Consider the following 20,575-nt stretch of genomic DNA (forward strand, 5'->3'; position numbering starts at 1 on the left):
TCAATCGTTATTGGAATTTATCCAGATTTATGTCAATGTGACTGGGTTGAGAATTTTGCCTATTGTCTCAGTCTATCTCAAATGAAAAAAGAGACAACGGTTAATCATGTTTAAAAACTCACCCTCATCATCCCCTCGGTTTGTCCCCCACATACTAGATAAATGCTGGGCCATAAGCCATGATGTCCCCATTTGATTCTCTCAACAGTACCTTTGTTCTCCTTGTCCAAAATCCAGCTTCACTCAGCATGCAGTCAAGGCCAGAGGTATCTAATGCCAACCATGACAACTAGAATAACCCAAGGGGCTTGAAAACATGAGACTGACACACCTCAAACTGGACAACCTGCAGTTCAGGAAGACTGTTCCAAAGCAGCTAGCTGCTGAGAAAAGTCCACTCTTATGATGACATGTCACAGAGAGACAAGATAGGCTGAGAAGGCAGGATTTGGTTGGCTCAGTCATGGCTGGCTTAATTTGATGCTCAGAGAGCCAAATTCATAGTTGGTTTAACTCCACTGATGCAAGGGGATTTCCCCCACTCATTGATTTGGCCTGGAAAGTTTAGAAGAACAGCAAGTGGGTTTGATCAGGAAAACAGAAGGACAAAGTAATATGCAGAGGACCAGGCAGTCTTATCCTCTTCCATCACCTCCCCCCATAAAGCCCCATGCGAATGTACTGAATTACATTTGCCAAAGAGTTTCTTGTGTTGGTTGTTTTGAGTTACAGTCGATGGATGCATTGTAAAGCAGTATTATAGCTAAAGTCTAGTAGCTGACACGGGGATTTATGTGGTGATATTATGCAGAAGAAAACCATCAATATTCATATAGATTCCATTAGATTGGACTATGCAGGAAACACAGAAATTCTACCAATTATTTAAAATTATGTTATTTGCAAAAACAATTGCTGCTTTGTAGGAAGATAATGTGTGTAATGTGAAGGCAATTCCTCTTGTATATAAGTTCATCTCCATCTTCATCATGGTAGTTATTAAAACAGCCTCGTCTCATCCTGTACATAAGGAACGCGCTGTCTGTACTGTGCAAGTCTTGTTGTGCTCACTGAAAACAAAACTATCTGTTCAATAAAGCACAGCACAAACCCAGAACCTGAGGGAACAGCCAAATTGTGGAAGGGCTCCTTCCCCAGGAGCCTGGGAGTTGGTTTATTTTAGGTGGATTTTTTTTCATTTTTCTTAAAAAAAAATTACAACAAAAAACAAACAAAAAATAAAGTTTGGAAGGAAAAAAATCACTATGCAAAATCCAGCTAAATCTGTCGCTGTGTTTCACGTCTCTCCTCCATTCTGCTTTCTTTCCTTCCCTCGCTCTCCTTTATTTTCCTTTCCCTCCTTTCATTTCTTCTCTTTATCTCCCTCCTCAACACTCTTTATTTCTTTCTCCATTACGCCTTCATTTCTAGCCCACCATCACTTCTGGAGGGGGGATTGGTGTTTCCAGTGGTCAGAGAAGATGACAGAGATAGGACTCCTGAGTTTTCTTCTTGGCTCTGGGTAAACATTGTCAAGCCACATCATCTCTCTGCACCTCAGTCCCCTGCCTGTCAAATGAGTATGATAATACTTCCCTACTTTACAGAGGTGGGGTGAGGCTGAATTTGTTACATTCGCCAACTGCTTTGAGGTCCTTGGATAGATAGCTCAACAGAAGTGTAAAGTATTATTAGCAACAGCAATGATTTCCACTGCACTTCCCTCTCCTTTTCCTTTCCCCTTTCGCTCTCTCGCTCCTCTTTATTGTCGTTCTTTTCTTTACTCTTCTTGCTTGCTCTCCTTGTCTTTTCCATTCATTCTTTGCTCCATCGCCACGTTTTCTTTTTCTAACGGACCGAGCAGAAAGGTGGCACAACCCCTTTTTTTTCTCTTTCGGGGGAAAGAATCCCACAAGCTGTCGCAAATGACGTGCTTTGCTGGAAGGAACAGGAAGTGTGGCATTTGGAACCAGGTGGCACTTGAGGCCTGTTCTCTGAATTCCTGTGTCCTCTCATTAACTGACCTCTTGTTTAGCGGCCTTGCTGGGATGTGGGGGTAATGGGGGAGGGAAGGGGGGGAGAGACAATTCCATTAAAGCGACACCTTTTATGACCTGTAAATGTGGGGTTTTTTTACCTCGGGGTGCTGAAAGGGGCCATGTCTGCATGCTTTCTGACCCATCAATAGTGCTGAGTCAAATACAGAGCAAAGCTTCAGAACTAATCCCAACATGAATGTGAGGATATTACACAAACAAAACCCAAACAACCCTGCATCCATCTCTCCTTGCGAGTGTTATTCTGGATACATTCCCCACCCACCCCCCCACCCCCCCCCCCCGCAAAGGAATCTTGTTTTACTGAACTGTTGGAAAAAAAAAAAGACTTTTTTCACCCAAAGGATATGCAGTCCCCTAGGGAAAGAAACAACAGCCAGACCCGTCCTGCTCGGGATCGACTGGATGAGAGTTTCTGTAGGACCCACCCATGCTACTGCAATGTGATCCTCGCTCAGGTCTGGGAAGGTGACAAGATTTGAAAGGCAGGAAAAAGGGATCAAATAACAATTCTAGAACTGACAACACAATCAAACCAGAACCAGAACTAGCAGCGGCCACTGGGAGGATGCTGGGTGGGAGAGGAGGGCATCGTCAGGCGTAGGGTCATACCTGTTCTAGGCTGTTGCAGCCATTCTTGGCTTTTCCTCATTGCTTCAATTCTGTTTGAATCTTTTCTTCTTTCTTCTTCCTCCTCTTCTCTTTTGTGTGTGTGTGTGTGTGTGTGTGTGCGCGCACATGAGAAATAAAAACAATTTTTTTTTGTATGTCACCCTGGTGGCTCCTGGCTTTTTTCTCTTTCTCTCTCTCCAGTAGATTCACCCCGGGATTTCTGGGTTGTCACACTCCCCGCACCTACACCTTTGGGCACCCTGTAAACAATAAACACCACTACTTCTAACTGTCACACTGCCTGATAGAAGGCACCATATGCATTCTAGCAATGTGTCCTGCCTCTGTGAGCTTCCACTAACCTAGCTTCCCAGCCCTGTGAAGTGCCAGCAGAACTCCCTCTTCCACTGATCTCTCTCAATGGACTCCCAATGATACACTTACATTTGGTGTCTCCCAAGCAGTCCAGATGTTATTGGGTTAGCCATTGCGTTACAGTGACCTAGGGCAGCGGTCCCATTTCACCCCTCTCCCACCTCCTTGTAATCTCATTTGGGGGTTAGCATCACTTGCTCAAGGTGTCTTCCGGGCGTATTTTAACCTTCCAGAGTTAGTCCCAATTCTCAACCAAAGTGATTGGACAGAGTGGGTGTACTTTGCAAAGCCTCAACAGAAAGCAGGGTGATTGACAGCTGTCAGAGCTGACGCCTGCCACTCTGCTACACTAACAGACATATGCTTTCTTTCCATGAGTGGAATCCCTGTAACCAGGTGCTTTATCGCACCCTCCTCTCTATTCTGAATCATCCTGGTCAGCTGAGGGGCAAAACCTTATGCAACATCATTAATAGCCCAGTTACCAGCCTTAGTATTCATCCTCTGCATAAGAAATAGCCGTATGTTATTTTAAGGAGCACCATAAACCGGCCAGATCCTGACCTATTTACTCAATGTTTCCTCAAGCATCAGCTCAACATGAAGTCCAAGGAAGTTTAACTTAGTATGGGCCCAGTGAAACCCTAGCAAGGTGCTCGCAATTTGGCCAAACTAAGTTTGTATCCACATTTTTCATGCTTCTTTAAATTATTTTTACACAAAATCAATGGGCCAGATCCTCAGCAGATGTAAATTTGCATAGTTCCATTGACATCAAGAGACCAGATCCCCAGTTTATGTAAAGCAGCATAGCTCCTCTGAAGTCTGGACAGAAATGCTTCCATGAAATTGTTTTGGATTTGGTTTTTGTAATCAAAACGGTTCAAATTAAATTTTGCTTTCTCCAGAACATTTTTTCTTTCGGAGAATGCCGATTTGTCAAAATTGACGAAGTTGCAACAGAACCACTTGGTGGACTGCTTCAGAGCCAGAGACCCCAGTGCCTCCAGCCAGCATTCATGGCAGCTCCCCAAGGCAGGCAGGCCCAGAGCCACCAGTCCCTTTCACAAAGAATGTTGAAATGTTGGGGTTTGTTCCAAATGAGAATGAGACCAAATTTTGAAATATCAATATCTTCTATAAAACGAAACTACCTTTCTCTGCACAGCTGCAGGTGTTAGGAATCTGCCCAGGCATAGGTGAAGGAACTAGGGGCGCGGGGGGTGCTGCTGCATCCCCCGGCTTGAAGTGGCTTCCATCACATGCAGGTTTTACAGTTTGGTTCAGTGGCTCTCAGCATCCCCACTATACAAATTGTTCCAGCACCCTTGCACCCAGGACAGCAATGGGCTGATGTGTGAGAACTGGGAAGTGAACCGGATTACAAACAAAGGAAATTGACCAACCTACATTCACTGTCAGAGATGAGTATCTGACTAAGAATCAACAACCAGTGTCACTGGTGGAAAGGAAAATGGATTTTCAAATTTCATTCTGTTTTAATAACAGCTACATAGAATTTTAAGGCCAATCTGTTCGTCTAGTCTAATCTCCTGCGTAGCACAGGCCAGAAAATTTCACTCTAATTCCGGCCTTTAGGCCTGTAATTTGTGAACTACAACATAGTTTGAGAAAGACATCCAGTCTCAGGAGCTGTTATAGCCTGGAAAAAAGAAATAGTAGAAAGCACCAGATTCTGCCATCCCCTACTAATCCTACTGCAGCCCACAGCCATTCTCAAGGGCAAGGTACTATGCAATATGAGTAAGGGCATCAGAATCTGAGCCTCAACAAGGAAAGGGATGAAATAAGGGATTGCACAACAATGGCCGAAACAATGTACTCCTTTTTATAGCTACTGGGATAAGAAAAAGAGGCATTGGAAGTATTCTGACATGACGAAGGCCCTATAAAAAGAGATTTGAATAAGAAGCAGGTAACAGAACTCTTGGAAACCATGAGCGTGTATGGTCCCAGCCAACCTGTCCTGATGTATGTATCTAAAGATATTGAGTTAGCTAATGAATTCTGTCCCTCTGGCAATCAGTTCTGAAAAACCATGGCGACTGGGGAGGATGGAAGAAAAACAAATATGGTACCCATCTTCTAAAGAAAAGAAGAATGATCCTGCTAATTAACAGCTCACGTGTCTACATATTAGTCCTTCTATCCGGAGTAAAATACTGGGGAAATATGGGGGTGAGGGGAAGACTCATGGAACAGCTAGAGGCTAATGGAGACATGGACAATAAACTGCACAGATTTGTAAAGAACAAAAACTAGACTGAATTGGCATGGCAGCTGGGGGCAGTGTCTGGCCAAATAACTTCCCATGATTCAGCACAGAGGAGCTGCCCCTGCCCCCTGTGATGCATCATGGGAAGTTTGTCAAACCCTGGATTGCCAAGCCCAAGAGGAAGAGCTGCTGAGGAGGGCCACAGCATAGTGAGAGGAGCGGAGGATGGAGGGGGACAGACTCCTCAGCAGCTCTGCCTCTCCCCACCGTGGGCCCCTTCTTTCCCCCACCCAGTCTTCTGTCCCACTCACATTGTCCATCCACATTCTACGTGATTTTGCCATGCACATGGTCCCCATGTTTCTGCCCCTTTCCTCTCCCACTCTCCTGTCCACTCAAAGTTCCCCCTGCATCCACCATGGGTTCCTGAGGGTTTTTTTTCACTACAAAAAAATGCAGTTTGGGGTTGACCAAAATTGTTCATGAATTCGGGTTGAATTTGGCAAATAGCTTCAGCTGTAGAAAAAAATGGGGGAAAATTCTGAAAAAGTCACAATATTTTGTTTCGACATTTTCTGAATGAGATGGTGTGACTTTTCACCTCTCAATTTAGCCAGATTTAACGACAAACAAAAATGGTTAAAAATATTGAAAACAAAACATTTGGTTTCATGTGAAACAAAATCTTTCTTCAGCCTGAAACGATACATTTTGGGGAAAGAGTTATTATTATTTTGGTGAGAAATAAAGGAAAAATTGCTGTTTCGTGTCAAATAAAAAAAATTGTTTTTAGATATTTTGGTTTGACCATGAAACCAAAAAAAAAAAAAAATCAATGATTCGCCCAGCTCTAACTAAGAGTCCTACGTCACAGTATCCCTCCAGTCCCCTGGCTGGGTTCTGATGACTAGCCCACACTCTCAACCCCTGAACAAGGAATAAAACCTAGAAATCCAGATTCCCAGCATGCTAGAGTAGCAAATAGTTGTGTGTAAGTCACACCCCTGTCTAAGTGTGTAAATCACATCTCCCTAAGTGGCTTGTGCACAAAGAGGATAACAGCCTACTACTGCTATCAGCTAACAGCGTTATTCCTGTAGTTCAAGTGGTAATGGCTCTGTTGTTAAGCTGAAAGGCCTAGACTGATGCCCTAGGGGCAGGACCATTAAACTTGCACATGATGGCGATTTTTTATTTATTTTTGTGGTCTATGAAGTTCCATACAAAAAATGAAATTAAAATTAGGCTGTAAAACCAAGCACTCAAAAGTAAGCAGATGGCAGAATGAACAAGAGTGGATAGAAACCTAGACAATATCCTGTAAAGAACAGTCCAGCATTGGCAGGGAGATCAATTAAACCACTCTGTAGTTCTTTGCCATCTTTAACTTCAATGATTCTGTCAATAATGCAGCTCTGGATTACCTGAATTAGCAGGGAGAAAGGGATTAGCTGCCCTCAGGCTTGGGTCTCCACTGCCATGCATCTTTGTGCAGTCATGTACATCAATGCAAATGGATGCAAACGGCTAACAAAGCTGTGTTACACCGACTTAGCAGTCACTTTGCCCTGATGTAAATGACTGTGAAGGATCAGGCCATCTCTCTCCCTCTAGCACCCCTGATGCTCAGCTGATTCTAATTCAATTTCTCTGCCTATTGTTTATTTCACCACTCCCCTGTGAAGTGTCAAATGCTGATGTTCCATCAGCCTCGAACTGTCGTTTATATTTGTCATTCAGTCCTTGTTAAAAAATAAAACAGGACTGCGCCTGCCTTGGCGCGCTCTGCCTGGGAATTCCCTGTGGTAAAATTAGTCCATTTAGATGGAAAGTTTTGTGTCACTCCCCTGTCTAAACTGGCAGATCTGGCTCTTTTGCAAAAACCAATAAACTGTGAACCTTGATGCATCTGTCAATCAAACGCATCTTTTGCGAGCAAAGCCAGATGACAACAAAAGCTGAGCAGGCTCTTCCTATTGGCTCTTCTCATTTAGGCATATCAGGAGGCACCTGTCACTCCTCCGGTTCAGCCCTGTGCTCAGAGGGACTCTCTTCATGGAGCCTTGAATCCTTATTGGCGGCTGGGGCTTGGGAAGAGGGAGCGGGGAGTTTGCCTTTTTCAGTTTCAATAAAATCCGCAGCTCGTCTCTTTCCTCCTGGCCCTGGGAAAGGCCTGGGACCCCCATCGGTTTTGTTCTGTACATCATTTCTCATGTAGTGAATTAAAGCCGCGACCCCTCGGCGCAGGCAGATATCCCGATGACTGGAAAGGCGTTGCAAGACTGTTTGATCTGGCAGATTATGCCATCGGGATTCTGGGAGATGAGCAGGGAGGTGACACCACCAAAGTCCTTCCCTACACTTTTCTGAGCACCCCACCAAGGTCCAATTGCCCATCCAATGGAAGACACAGGGTCCTGCCAGCCAGGACCCTGGAGAAAGGAACTGTGCAAGACCCCGGATGTGAGAGGGAAGGAGTGTTTTAAGACGACACAGGAAGGAGAGGTTGGGTAGCAAGCAGCAATAATCTACTCCACGCTCTCCGTGGAAGTTAGAGCAGTGGGGCGGAGGTTGTTCCTCATGGAGGCTGGAGTCCAGGGAACTTCACACCCTGCCCACTGAAGCTATCACCTGTTTAGAGGGGATTTCAAATGACATCCAAACAGGCACCGTGAGGCTGGGCAGTGCTTGGGTCTGCCAGCAATGAGTGGCCTGGTATGGCCATAGGACTTAGTCATGGTTAGTGTGAAACTCACACTCTACGACAGCAAAATGGGGAGCCATGACCCAGCCTCCTCTCCACTTATGGTCCTGCTTTCTCTCCACTATGGCCCCACCTCTTCCCCACTGTTCTTTTGGCATTATGCTTCCAGGAGAAGAGCAAACATGAGCACTCCGCAGAGTTCAGGGCCTGCTGGTGTGGGGCAGTCCCCAGGCAGCTGCAGGAGAAGGGAAAGCCTTCTTGATCCCTACATCACCCCCCATGCAGCTGCAGATGGGCCACTCGCAGCTGTGTTGCCAGTTCTGATGGTGAGTCTAGTGATGTCTGATATTTCTCTTAGAGCCCCAGCTCCCGGAGTCTGGTAGTTACGTGGGAATCTCAAGTATTTAGACAAAAAGTTTGTAGCTCTCCTTAAAGGTTTCAAAACTAGATGGCAAATAAAAAGATCCCCACATTTGTTAGTTTGAATCTAATCTCAGAGTTTGTTTGCATGCCTGCATCCTGATCTTTGGACAGGCGGAGTTGGCTGCGCTGTCACAGTCTGGGCCATAGCGTGGCAGAAGGGCAATAGGCAGTTGAGGGCTTTCAGTATCAAGGGCACCCAACAGATGTCTGATGCTGCTGATCCCTTTCTGCCATCACTGGGTAAGGCTAAGTTTACTACACAGACCTTACAGCAGCACAGCTGTACCGCTGTAAGGTCTCCCGGACAGCCGCTCGATGCCAGTGGGAGAGAGCTCTCCGGCCGGTGTAATTAAACCACCCCCAACAAGCGGCAGTAGCTACGTTGGCAGGACAGTGTCTCCCACCGACGTAGCGCTGTCCACACTGGCACTTTTGTCGGTCAGGGGTGTGTTTTTTCCCATCACTGATTGACAAAAGTGCTCGTGTAGACAAAGCCCATCCCTTCCGTGCTGGGATCTTAGGCAGTGCAACAATCATGCCACTGATTGCACCTTGTTGTTGTTTGCTTTCAAACCTGTAACTAACTCATCTCTGCTTCCTTCCTGTTTAGTCTGCTATTGCAGATTCTCAGCAGCCAGCCCCTTTGAACTGCTCCCACCAGTTTCTGCTATAAGATTCTGTACTTTTCTCTGCTGCCCACAACAAAGATGTCTGGCACACGGTTCCTGGAAGCTTCTTTAGCCCTCAGCAAAGATGGCAACGGCAGCCCCTGCTCTGGAGCCTCTAGCACAGTTTGGGTGAAAGTTCTGAGAGTGTCCGAACTGGAATGTTCTCCTCACACTAACTCCTTGCCTTCCCAGGCAGCTTGTTCCCCCCGCCATGCTGCCATCTGACTGCAGATCTGCCTCTCAAGCCACCCCACAAACCCAGCCCCGCTCACTTTCTATTTTCTCTTTCCTTCTGTTATGTTTCCATCCCCCCTTTGTCTCTTGTACTGTCTAGTGGGTGCTGCTGCAATTTGCTTAGCACAGCTGCAGCTAGCCACTTCTCTCAGAAATTGATTGTGTGGAAGCGTTGCTAACTCGTACGCTTTGATCACAGGACTTGTAATATCTGGCACTTTAAACCTAGTTCCTGGAATCCTGGGATTAGGGGAGAATCTCATCTTTTAGCCCTCCAGGTTGTAGAGAAAAGCTTGAGAATGTAAATGTGACCTACAAGCACAAAACCCGCAAGGCAAAGGGAAAAAAAACATTAAAAAAAAGCTCATAATTTTTAAGCTGCTCTCAGGATTTGGGGAGTCTGACTCTTGATGTTTGGATGCTTGGACTTGGCAATATAACGCTTCTAGAACATATGACTTCAGGCAAGTGAGACATGCACCAGCTGAGACACTGGCTAGTTTCTATGCTAGATTGCGCCAGCTAACACTCACATGGAAGCTTGCTGGCGTGGCTCGTGAAATCAAGCTGCAAACTGTGCATCATGGTTCATTGGTCAAGCTCTGGAAAAGAGCTTGGAGAAAGTCAGCCCTTTTAGCAACCAGCACTGGGGTACTGGATGAGCCTAGAAAGTGGTGAAGTTACAGGTGCCAGGCATGGAAAACAACGTGCAATCTATGTGGATTCTTATTCATATTACAGGTTTCAGAGTAACAGCCATGTTAGTCTGTATTCGCAAAAAGAAAAGGAGTACTTGTGGCACCTTAGAGGCTAACCAATTTATTTATTCATATTACATATTCATATTACAGTAGCACCTATTCATATTACAGTAGCACCTGGAGACACCAGCTGAGATCAGGGCTCCATGTGCTAGGTGCTGTACAAACACAGCATGAGAGATAGTCCCTGCCCCAGAGATTTTATACACTAAATCAACATGATGGAGAGGGGAAGTGACTCAACCAAGGTTATTCAGCAGGTCAGTGGCAGTTCCAGGACTAGAACATAGCTCTCCAGACTCCCACAGTGGTGCCCTAGCCACTAGGTAATGCTGCCCCTTTATAAAGCCACACAAGTCTCCAGAAGAAAGACTAGATCTCTGACCACTCGCAGAAAGTCCAGAGGGTCACACCTCCAGCCTGGTGGACATTTGGAAAGGAGCACAGTCTGGGGCAGCTCCCTCTTAAGCATATAAAGAAGTGATCCGATTTTCATAAGAGGTCAGGACATTGGGTGCACGTTGGGTACTGAGCCCTTTTGACAACCCAGCCATAGGTGTCAACATGGGAGTTGCGGGGTGCTTTGGAAAATCTGGCCCTTCTTTTGGTGCCTAAATGAGAGCTGGGCATTTGGCTCCCCCCAAAACTCTGTCCTTGAATCCTTATGAAAAATCTGCCCCTAGTTCTCCAGCCAGCTGGGGTATACGGGACATTTCTGATGCTCCACCCAAGCTCTTTTTTGGTTCTGTAAGTTCCTGGGATGGGTTGTGTATCCCACACAGGTAATGCAAGAGTTAACTGGAGGTCACAGGCAATTAGTGCACCTGGTTGCACCTGGAGAGACGGCCTGGCCCAACTGGAGAGGAAGCCCAGCTGGGGGAGGAGCTGGTGGTGAGTATAAAGGGAGGGGATTGGCAAGGATGCTACAGTCCTGCTAGCTGCTAGGATGTGAAGGAAGGACCTAGAGAGAGGTGAATGTACAGCAGGCCCATAGAGGAGCTGTGGGAAAGAATCTAGACTCAGAGGCAGGTCAAGATAGGAAGGAGTTCAGGGACACAGTGAAAAGTCTGAGGGAGCAGGGCTTAGCTGCTTGCCATGAGGTCCCTGGGCTGCTCCCCTAGAAAAGCTGGTGCAGAAATACCCTGACACAAGGGGAAGATGGACTATTGTGTTTGGAGCTAGGCCCTGGAGCTGTAACCCCACACAGGAGTGGGAGGCAAGCCCTACAGAGCCTGGAAAGGGGTGAAGAGTTCAGCTGATCTGAGTTCAGTTTATTGCCTTCTTTGTTACCCCAGAAGGGGTGGGTCTAAAAGTGTCCAGCTGGAGGGCTGAGTCAGAAGAAGGGGCAGACCACTGCATGGCTGAAGAGGTTGTCAGCTGGGGGTGGTGAATGAGGAGAACTTGCCATGCCTGGCCATGAGAGGGAGTGCCAATGGTGTCACCTTTCTGTTGTTCCTAAAACACTTAAGCTTGTACAACATTGGGTACAGTGCTATACAATACTATCTGTTTCCTTGTGTTCCCATCTGCCTGCGATCCCTTGTCTTACTAAGATGGTAGCTAGCAGTGAGTGGTGGTCCCAGGATATTAGAGAGACAAGGTGGGTGAAGTAATATCTGTGATTGGATCAACTTTGGGAGTGAGACATTCTTTGGAGCTCCCCACAGCTCTTCTTCAGGTCTCAAGCTCTGTGTAGCTTGAAAGCTTGTTTCTCTCCAACAAAAGTTGGTCCTGTAAAAGATATCACCTCACCTGCCTTGTCTCTCACTAAGCTTGTAAATTGTTTGGGGCCAGGGACCATCTCTTTGTTCAGCCTGTACAGGGCCGAGCACCATGTGGCCTGGTCTATGACTGGGGCTCTGGGCAATACCATAGTAGAAATAACCACTTTTCACTTGGTGGAGAAGCTCCAAACCAAAAGTTCTGATCCTGTGGCTGGATAGAGCCCTAGTGAAGTCCTACACTTTTATTGCTTGAGAACAACTTTTCTGATTTTAGTCCCTTTCAAAATAAGGCTTTCCTGGCCTGAGAATCCACATGAGACGCTTTTGAGCCAAAAGAGGTGGGGGCTAGGGACACCCCGGGGTTGCGGGTATTACTGGCAGAAAGGCAGACCCTTAACTATGCAGCTGCCACTAGGGTCTCCATAATTATCCAGGGTGTCTTTCTGGTTTTTATCTCTGGGTTTGGATTGCAAGTTTGGACCTGTTGGTGGTTCATGTGTTTTACTATTTCTTACGTATTTTGCTTGGCTGATATAGCAAAAGCCAAAAATCAATGCTGTTGTGATTTGATTTGAGACCTCTTTGCCCCCAAGGCCAATAATAGATGTCACCTCCTGTGTTGGAGGAGAGGGAGATGCAGGGCATTTGGGGGCGGGGGTTGCAGGGGGAGGAGGAGGAGGCGGCTTGCATGGTTAAATGACAGGTCTGGAATTTCTCAGCTTTCTGCTCAAGCCAAAAGTGAATGGGGTGGCAGAGTATGTTTTGACCAATGTAGAACCAGCTACCCCTGTGGAGGTGTCAAACATCACCCAAGGAGCTGGATTTCTGTAGCCCTTGAGCTAAGAGGATAGAGAAGAAAGAGCTCCTTGTGCCAGCTTGCCCAGCCACCCAGAACAAAGTGCAATCAAGTTGGGAGTATATTTGTATCAGCTCTACAAGGCCTGCTCCAAAACTAATTGAAGTCTTTCCATGGGGCTTTGGATCACGCCAGAGGGTTGTGAAAAATTTCACGCACTCATAATTTTCCCAAATGTTGTCCCGCTAGAGTCATGCTCTCCCCACCCCATGTGATTCCTATTGTTGACAAAAGTCCCTGGTGGCCCTTCTGTGATATCTGAGCCAGGGGAGGATAGACCTTTGAGGTTGGGGGAAATTCCACGGATTTCCCCCTATGCTAATAACTCACAAATGGCTGAACTCAAATGGCCAGATTTAGCAGGTTTTCTGGTGCTCTTCATCTGGTGTTGTACAAAGCACTGTCATGATGGAGAAGAATGTTGTTGCCCCCATGTTACAGATGGGAACTGTAGCACAGAAGTGAAGGGACTTGCGCAAGGTCACATGACTGGTTTGAGATGAAGATGACAGCCAGGAATTTGGGCCCAGCTTTAAGTGGGCATAGCTCCTAGAGACTTGTGCCTGCTTATGCCAGGGGCTATATTGGTCTGAGGTGTGGGTGCAGGCATATGGAAGCATACATTTGTTCATTAGGTCTTTATTTGGAGGTCAGAAGAAGCTCAGGGGATTACCATGTAATGGTGGAGCCTTCCTTGGGGAAAGGAGGAGGCTACTTCCATGAAGCCCTTCTGACTGTCTGCTTTGCTCTGTGTGGGAGGGAGGTGCATGGTGTTTTGAGGAAAAATTACAGGTGGCCAAGTGTCCCCCTCTCCTTCCACTCCCATCAATATTCTCTTCCCTTGCCCATGAAGCATGCCCTGTGTCAGACTCCATAAAGGCCAGAGATGTGGCTTCTGGCTTTTAAATAAGTAAATAATTCAAAGAAAGAGAGGTAAAGGTATTGGATGGAGTTGGAGTTAGGATGAGCTGCAGTGGGAAGGGGCTGGAAAAGATCCACAATGACCCCTCATCTATAGTAGCGTGTGAGCTACTGAGTACAAAACGCAAACTGGAGTTATCCCCTGATGCTAGCCCCAGCCTTTGCCAGCTCCCATCAGGGTGGATTCTCCGTTACTTGCAGTATTGATGTACAATTGGGTGTCTTTCTAAAAGACAAGCTCTACACAAGAATATAAGAACGGCCATTCTGGGTCAGACCAAAGGTCCATCCAACCCAGTATCCTGTCTACCGACAGTGGCCCCAGAGGGAGTGAACCTAACAGGTAATGATCAAGTGATCTCTCTCCTGCCATCCAGCTCCACCCTCTGACAAACAGAGGCTAGGGACACCATTCCTTACCCATCCTGGCTAATAGCCATTAATGGACTTAACCTCCATGAATTTATCCAGTTCTCTTTTAAACCCTGTTATAGTCCTAGCCTTCACAACCTCCTCAGGCAAGGAGTTCCACAGGTTGACTGTGCACAAAGTGAAGAACTACTTCCTTTTATTGTTTTAAACCTGCTGCCCATTAATTTCATTTGGTGGCCCCTAGTTCTTACGTTATGGGAACAAGTAAATAACTTTTCCTTATTCGCTTTCTCCACACCACTCATGATTTTATAGACCTCTATCATATCCCCCCTTAGTCTCCTCTTTTCCAAGCTGAAAAGTCCTAGCCTCTTTAATCTCTCCTCATATGGGACCTGTTCCAAACTCCTAATCATTTTAGTTGCCCTTTTCTGAACCTTTTCTAATGCCAGCTTATCTTTTTTGAGTGGAGGGGACCACATCTGTATGCAGTATTCAAGATGTGGGCGTACCATGGATTTATATAAGGGCAATAAGATATTCTCAGTCTTATTCTCTATCCCCTTTTTTAATGATTCCTAACATCCCGTTTCCTTTTTTGACTGCCACTGCACACTGCATGGACGTCTTCAGAGAACTATCCACAATGGCTCCAAGATCTTTCTCCTGATTAGTTGTAGCTAAATTAGCCCCATCATATCGTATGTATAGTTGGGGTTATTTTTTCCAATGTGCATTACTTTACATTTATCCACATTAAATTTCATTTGCCATTTTGTTGCCCAATCGCTTAGTTTTGTGAGATCCTTTTGAAGTTCTTCACAATCTGCTTTGGTCTTAACTATCTTGAGCAGTTTAGTATCGTCTGCAAACTTTGCCACCTCACTGTTTACCCCTTTCTCCGGATCATTTATGAATAAGTTGAATAGGATTGGTCCTAGGACTGACCCTTGGGGAACGCCACTAGTTACCCCTCTCCATTCTGAAAATTTACCATTTATTCCTACCCTTTGTTCCCTGTCTTTTAACCGGTTCTCAATCCATGAAAGGATCTTCCTTCTTATCCCATGACAACTTAATTTACATAAGAGCCTTTGGTGAGAGACCTTGTCAAAGGCTTTCTGGAAATCTAAGTACATTATGTCCACTGGATCCCCCTTGTCCACATGCTTGTTGACCCTTTCAAAGAACTCTAATAGATTAGTAAGACACGATCTCCCTTTACAGAAACCATGTTGACTTTGCGCAACAGTTTATGTTCTTCTAGGTGTCTGACAATTCTATTCTTTACTATTGCCTCAACTAACTTGCCCGATACTGACATTAGACTTACCGGTCTGTAATTGCCAGGATCACCTCTAGAGCCCTTCTTAAATATTGGTGTTACATTAGCTATCTTCCAGTCACTGGGTACAGTAGCTGATTTAAAGGACGGTTACAAACCATAGTTAATAGTTCCGCAGTTTCACATTTGAGTTCTTTCAGAACTCTTGGGTGAATGCCATCTAGTCCCGGTGACTTGTTACTGTTCAGTTTCTCAATTCCAAAACCTCCTCTAGTGACACTTCAATCAGTGGCAATTCCTCAGATTTGTCACCTACAAAAAACAGCTCAGGTTTGGGAATCTCCCTAACATCCTCAGGTGGGAAGACTGAAGCAAAGAATTCATTTAGTTTCTCTGCAATAACTTTATCGTCTTTAAGTGCTCCTTTTGTATCTCAATTGTCCAGGGGGCCCACTGGTTGTTTAGCAGGCTTCCTGCTTCTGATGTATGTAAAAAACATTTTATCACCTTTTGAGTTTTGGCTAGCTGTTCTTCAAACTCCTTTTTGGCTTTTCTTATTACATTTTTACATTTAATTTGGCAGTGTTTATGCTCCTTTCTATTTACCTCACTAGGATTTGACTTCCACTTTTTAAAAGATGCCTTTTTATCTCTCACTGCTTCTTTTACATGGTTGTTAAGCCACAGTGGCTCTTTTTTAGTTTTTACTGTGTTTTTTAATTTGGGGTATACATTTAAGTTGAGCCTCTATTATTGTGTCTTCGAAATGTGTCCATGCAGCTTGCAGGGATTTCACTCTAGTCACTGTACCTTTTAATTTCTGTTTAACCTCCTCAATTTTTGCATAGTTCCCCTTTCTGAAATTAAATGCCACAGTGTTGGTCTGTTGAGGTGTTCTTCCCACCACAGGAATGTTAAATGTTTTTATATTATGGTCACTATTTCCAAGCGGTCCTGTTATAGTTACGTCTTGGACCAGATCCTGCGCTCCACTCAGGAGTAGATCGAGGAGTTGCCTGTCCCCTGTGGGTTCGTGTACCAGCTGCTCCAAGAAACAGTCATTTAAAGTATCGAGAAATTTTGTCTCTGCATTTCGTCCTCAGGTGACATGTACCCAGTCAGTATGGGGGTAATTGAAATCCCCCACTATTATTGAGTTTTTTATTTTGATAGCCTCTGTAATCTCCCTTAGCATTTCATCGTCACTATTACTGTCCTGGTCAGGTGGTCGATAACAGATCCCTACTGTTATATTCTTATTAGAGCATGGAATTACTATCCATAGAGATTCTATGGAACATGTGGATTCATTTAAGATTTTTATTTCATTTGATTCTACATTTTCTTTCACATATAGTGCCACTCCTCCCGCACGACCTGTTCTGTCCTTCCAATATATTTTGTACCTTGGAATGATTGTGGCCCATTGATTGTCCTCACTCCACCAGGTTTCTGTGATGCCTATTATATCAATATCCTCCTTTAACACGAGGCACTCTAGTTCACCCATCTTATTATTTAGACTTCTAGCATTTGTGTACAAGCACCTTTAAAAACTTCTGTTTATTTGTCTGCCTTTTTCTGATGTGTCAGATTCTTTATGTGAATGTTTCTCATCTGATCTGGCCCATACTTTATCCTCTTCCATCCTCTCCTCCTGACTAAAATCTAGTGAATCTCTATCAATAGACTGTCCTCTAAGATAAGTCTCTGTCCGATCCACGTGCGCCTCTGCAGCAATCGGCTTTCCCCCATCTCTTAACATTAAAAAGGTTGCAGAGCAGTTTTTAAACTAAGTGCCAGCCGTCTGGATCCACTTTGGTTTAGATGGAGCCCATCCTTCCTGTATAGGCTCCCCCACCCAAAAGTTTCCCCAGTTCATAATAAATCTAAACCCCTCCTCTCTACACCATCATCTCATCCACGTCTCATCCAGGCTCTGCCGGCCAACCTGGCCCTGTACGTGGAACTGGTAGCATTTCTGAGAATGCCACCGTAGGGGTCCCGGATTTCAGTCTTTTTCCTAGCCGCCTACATTTGGCCTCCAGGACGTCTCCCCTACCCTTCCCTATGTCATTGGTACCTACATGTACCATGATCACTGGCTCCTCCCCAGCACTACACACAAGTCTATCTAGATGCCTCGAGAGATCTGCAACCTTCTCACCAGGCAGGCAAGTCACCATGGTTCTCCCAGTCATCACAAACCCAGCTATCTATGTTTCTAATGATCCAATCTCCCATTACTAACACCTGCCTTTTCCTAATGACTGGAGTTCCCTCCCCTGGAGAGGTAACCTCAGTGCGAGAGGATACCCCAACATCATCTGGAAGGAGGGTCCCAACTATGGGAAGGTTTCCCTCTGTTCCTGTTGACTGCTCTCCTTCTCTGGGCCTTTCATCCTCCTTAACAGTGCAGGGGCTGTCTGACCGGAGGTGGGACAAATCTACAGTGTCCCAGAAAGCCTCATCAGCATACCTCTCTGCCTCCCTTAGCTCCTCCAGTTCTGCCACCCTGGCCTCCAAAGCCCATATACAGTCTCTAAAGACCAGGAGCCCCTTGCACCAAATGCACACACACGCCACCCGCTCACAGGGCAGGTAATCATACATGCTGCATTGAGTGCAATAAACAGGATAGCCCCCACTCTGCTGCTGGGCTTCTGCCTGCATTTTCTCCTACAGTTACCTAGGTTAATGATAGGGAGCTCTAGCTCAAGCAGAAGTCCTGGTTTGATGTAGAAGTTACTGGGGGAGGTTCTCTGCCCTATGTTATGCAGGAGGTCAGGCTTGATGATCAGAATGGGCCCTTTGGGTCTTAATCTATTCATGTGTCCTGCTGTATTGCTGCCTGTTTCATTGCCCTTCCCTGGACCTTTTCAATCTCTGTTGTGCTAAGCTTAAAGTGAGCTAACCAAAACAGGGTACAGTCCTCCAGTTGTGGGCAACCATCCATCGGTGTAAGGTCAGGATAATCTGTGTATTATCTCCTCCACCAAGCATCCCATTTACTTTAGCTGCCACTGCACCCTGGGCAGAAAGGATATCTGAACCATCCACAATGACTCCAGGGGGTCCCTTTTCAAAGTATCCTGAAAGTTCAGGGGCCATCAGTGTCTACAAGGACTTCAGCTCAGTTTTGCCTCAGAGCCATTCCCTTACCTCTAGCCGTGCCGCATTTCATCAGCCATTGAACTGGTTAAGCTATCTGCATAGCCCAAAGTCTCAGGGACATTCCCTGGCCAAGGAGGACTTATTTGACAAGCAGTACATGGTGCCTTATTCTCTAGAGGCTGAGCCTGCAGCCTCCTTAGCATTCCTAGGCCTGGCAAGTCACCAGAGCACAAGGAGACATTCAATGAATTTAAAGGGTAGCAAAATTCAAAACTGATCAAACTTTTTCATATAACACAACTAGACTGTGAAACTCACTGCCACAGGATGCCCTTGAGGACAAGAAGTTACCAGGACTAAAAAGGGATTGAATATGGATAACAAGAATATCCAGAATTGCCAGAATTAATGCCAACAAACTTTGGCAGGATCTTAAATCTTATGCTTTAGGGCTTAAGTCATAGAATCATAGAATCATAGAATATCAGGGTTGGAAGGGACCCCAGAAGGTCATCTAGTCCAACCCCCTGCTCAAAGCAGGACCAATTCCCAGTTAAATCATCCCAGCCAGGGCTTTGTCAAGCCTGACCTTAAAAACCTCTAAGGAAGGAGATTCTACCACCTCCCTAGGTAACGCATTCCAGTGTTTCACCACCCTCTTAGTGAAAAAGTTTTTCCTAATATCCAATCTAAACCTCCCCCACTGCAACTTGAGACCATTACTCCTCGTTCTGTCATCTGCTACCATTGAGAACAGTCTAGAGCCATCCTCTTTGGAACCCCCTTTCAGGTAGTTGAAAGCTGCTATCAAATCCCCCCTCATTCTTCTCTTCTGCAGGCTAAACAATCCCAGCTCCCTCAGCCTCTCCTCATAACTCATGTGTTCCAGTCCCCTAATCATTTTTGTTGCCCTTCGCTGGACTCTCTCCAATTTATCCACATCCTTCTTGAAGTGTGGGGCCCAAAACTGGACACAGTACTCCAGATGAGGCCTCACCAATGTCGAATAGAGGGGAACGATCACGTCCCTCGATCTGCTCGCTATGCCCCTACTTATACATCCCAAAATGCCATTGGCCTTCTTGGCAACAAGGGCACACTGCTGACTCATATCCAGCTTCTCGTCCACTGTCACCCCTAGGTCCTTTTCCGCAGAACTGCTGCCTAGCCATTCGGTCCCTAGTCTGTAGCTATTAGCAATCAATCTCTAGCTATTAGCAATGAGGAAGTGTCCTAATGCAGAAGGCAGGTTATTCCACATCAGCCTACTCTGGGGGTTCTTGCACCTTCCTCTGAAGCATCTGGTGCTGGCTACTGTTGGAGACAGAATAGTGGGCTAGATGGGCCTCAGGTCTCATCCCACCTGGCAATTCCTATGTTCCTAAATCCACAGTGTGAGGGAATGGGTGGAGATCTCACCAGCCCTCTTTCATTAAATGCTAACAACAATCAGTTCTCCAGCCCATGCAGATTGTGTTGAATAATTTGTTAATCTTCTGTCCTATTATCTTTGGCTATTTGTCCCTCATACTCTAGTTTCAATGTGCAGCTTACTTGGTATCTGTGCTATTAAAGCACAGATTTTAATGGATGTTTTTTTTCAACCCTAAAACTGACATTCATCTCCATTTCAAATTATAGGTTTTACTCACGACTTTAAGAACATGAGAACGGCCATACTGGATGAGACCGAAGATACATCTAGCCCAGTATTCTGTCTTGTAAAAGCAGCCAATTCCAGGTGCCCCAGAGGGAATTAACAGAAAGAGGCAATCACCAAGTGATCCATTCCCTGCCGCCCACTCCCAGCCTCTGGCAAACGGCACCATCCCTGCCCATCTTGGCTAATAGCCATTGATTTCTTAAAGGGACTTTTATTATGTATCTCATAAAAAATAGATGTTTATGACCCAATGGACCAAATTCTCATGTGGCTTAAATAGCTGTATTTCCATTGACTTCAGTGAAATAATGTCCTTTTACACCCAATGTTCTCCTGGCTGGTTCCATAAAGTCCTCTTCCTCAGAAGGCCTGATTCTCTTTCAACTTCCACCATGTAAATCAGGTATCTGAAGTCAGTGGAGTTATACTCATGTAAAAGGGGGCTACATGAGATTGGAATCTAGCTTAAACTTTTCAAATTCATTGCCACTGTTATCCCAGGGCAGATTCATAATCACTTCTTAAGGCCAGAAGGAACCACTGAGATCCTTTAGTCTAACACATGCCACA

General features: G+C 45.6%; 1 protein-coding gene across 5 annotated transcripts in view; it reads left to right on the forward strand.

Moving 5' to 3' along the window:
• Positions 1-20,369, forward strand: part of PAX2 (paired box 2) — a 133,153-nt gene extending 112,784 nt beyond the window's left edge. For 3 of the 5 annotated variants that reach the window (XM_073352923.2, XM_073352918.2, XM_073352919.2), the window contains exons 10-11: positions 10,853-10,961; positions 19,984-20,079. In XM_073352923.2, coding sequence (XP_073209024.1) covers positions 10,853-10,961; positions 19,984-20,002 — 128 coding nt within the window. In that variant the 3' untranslated portion in view covers positions 20,003-20,079. Of the gene's footprint in view, positions 1-10,852; positions 10,962-19,983 lie in introns of all 5 variants that reach the window. The other 2 variants (XM_073352927.2, XM_073352922.2) reach the window with 2 other exon arrangements.
• Positions 20,370-20,575: the final 206 nt, after the last annotated feature.

Source organism: Lepidochelys kempii, chromosome 7, assembly GCF_965140285.1.
Source record: "Lepidochelys kempii isolate rLepKem1 chromosome 7, rLepKem1.hap1, whole genome shotgun sequence".
In the NCBI taxonomy this organism is placed as follows: Eukaryota; Metazoa; Chordata; order Testudines; family Cheloniidae; genus Lepidochelys; species Lepidochelys kempii.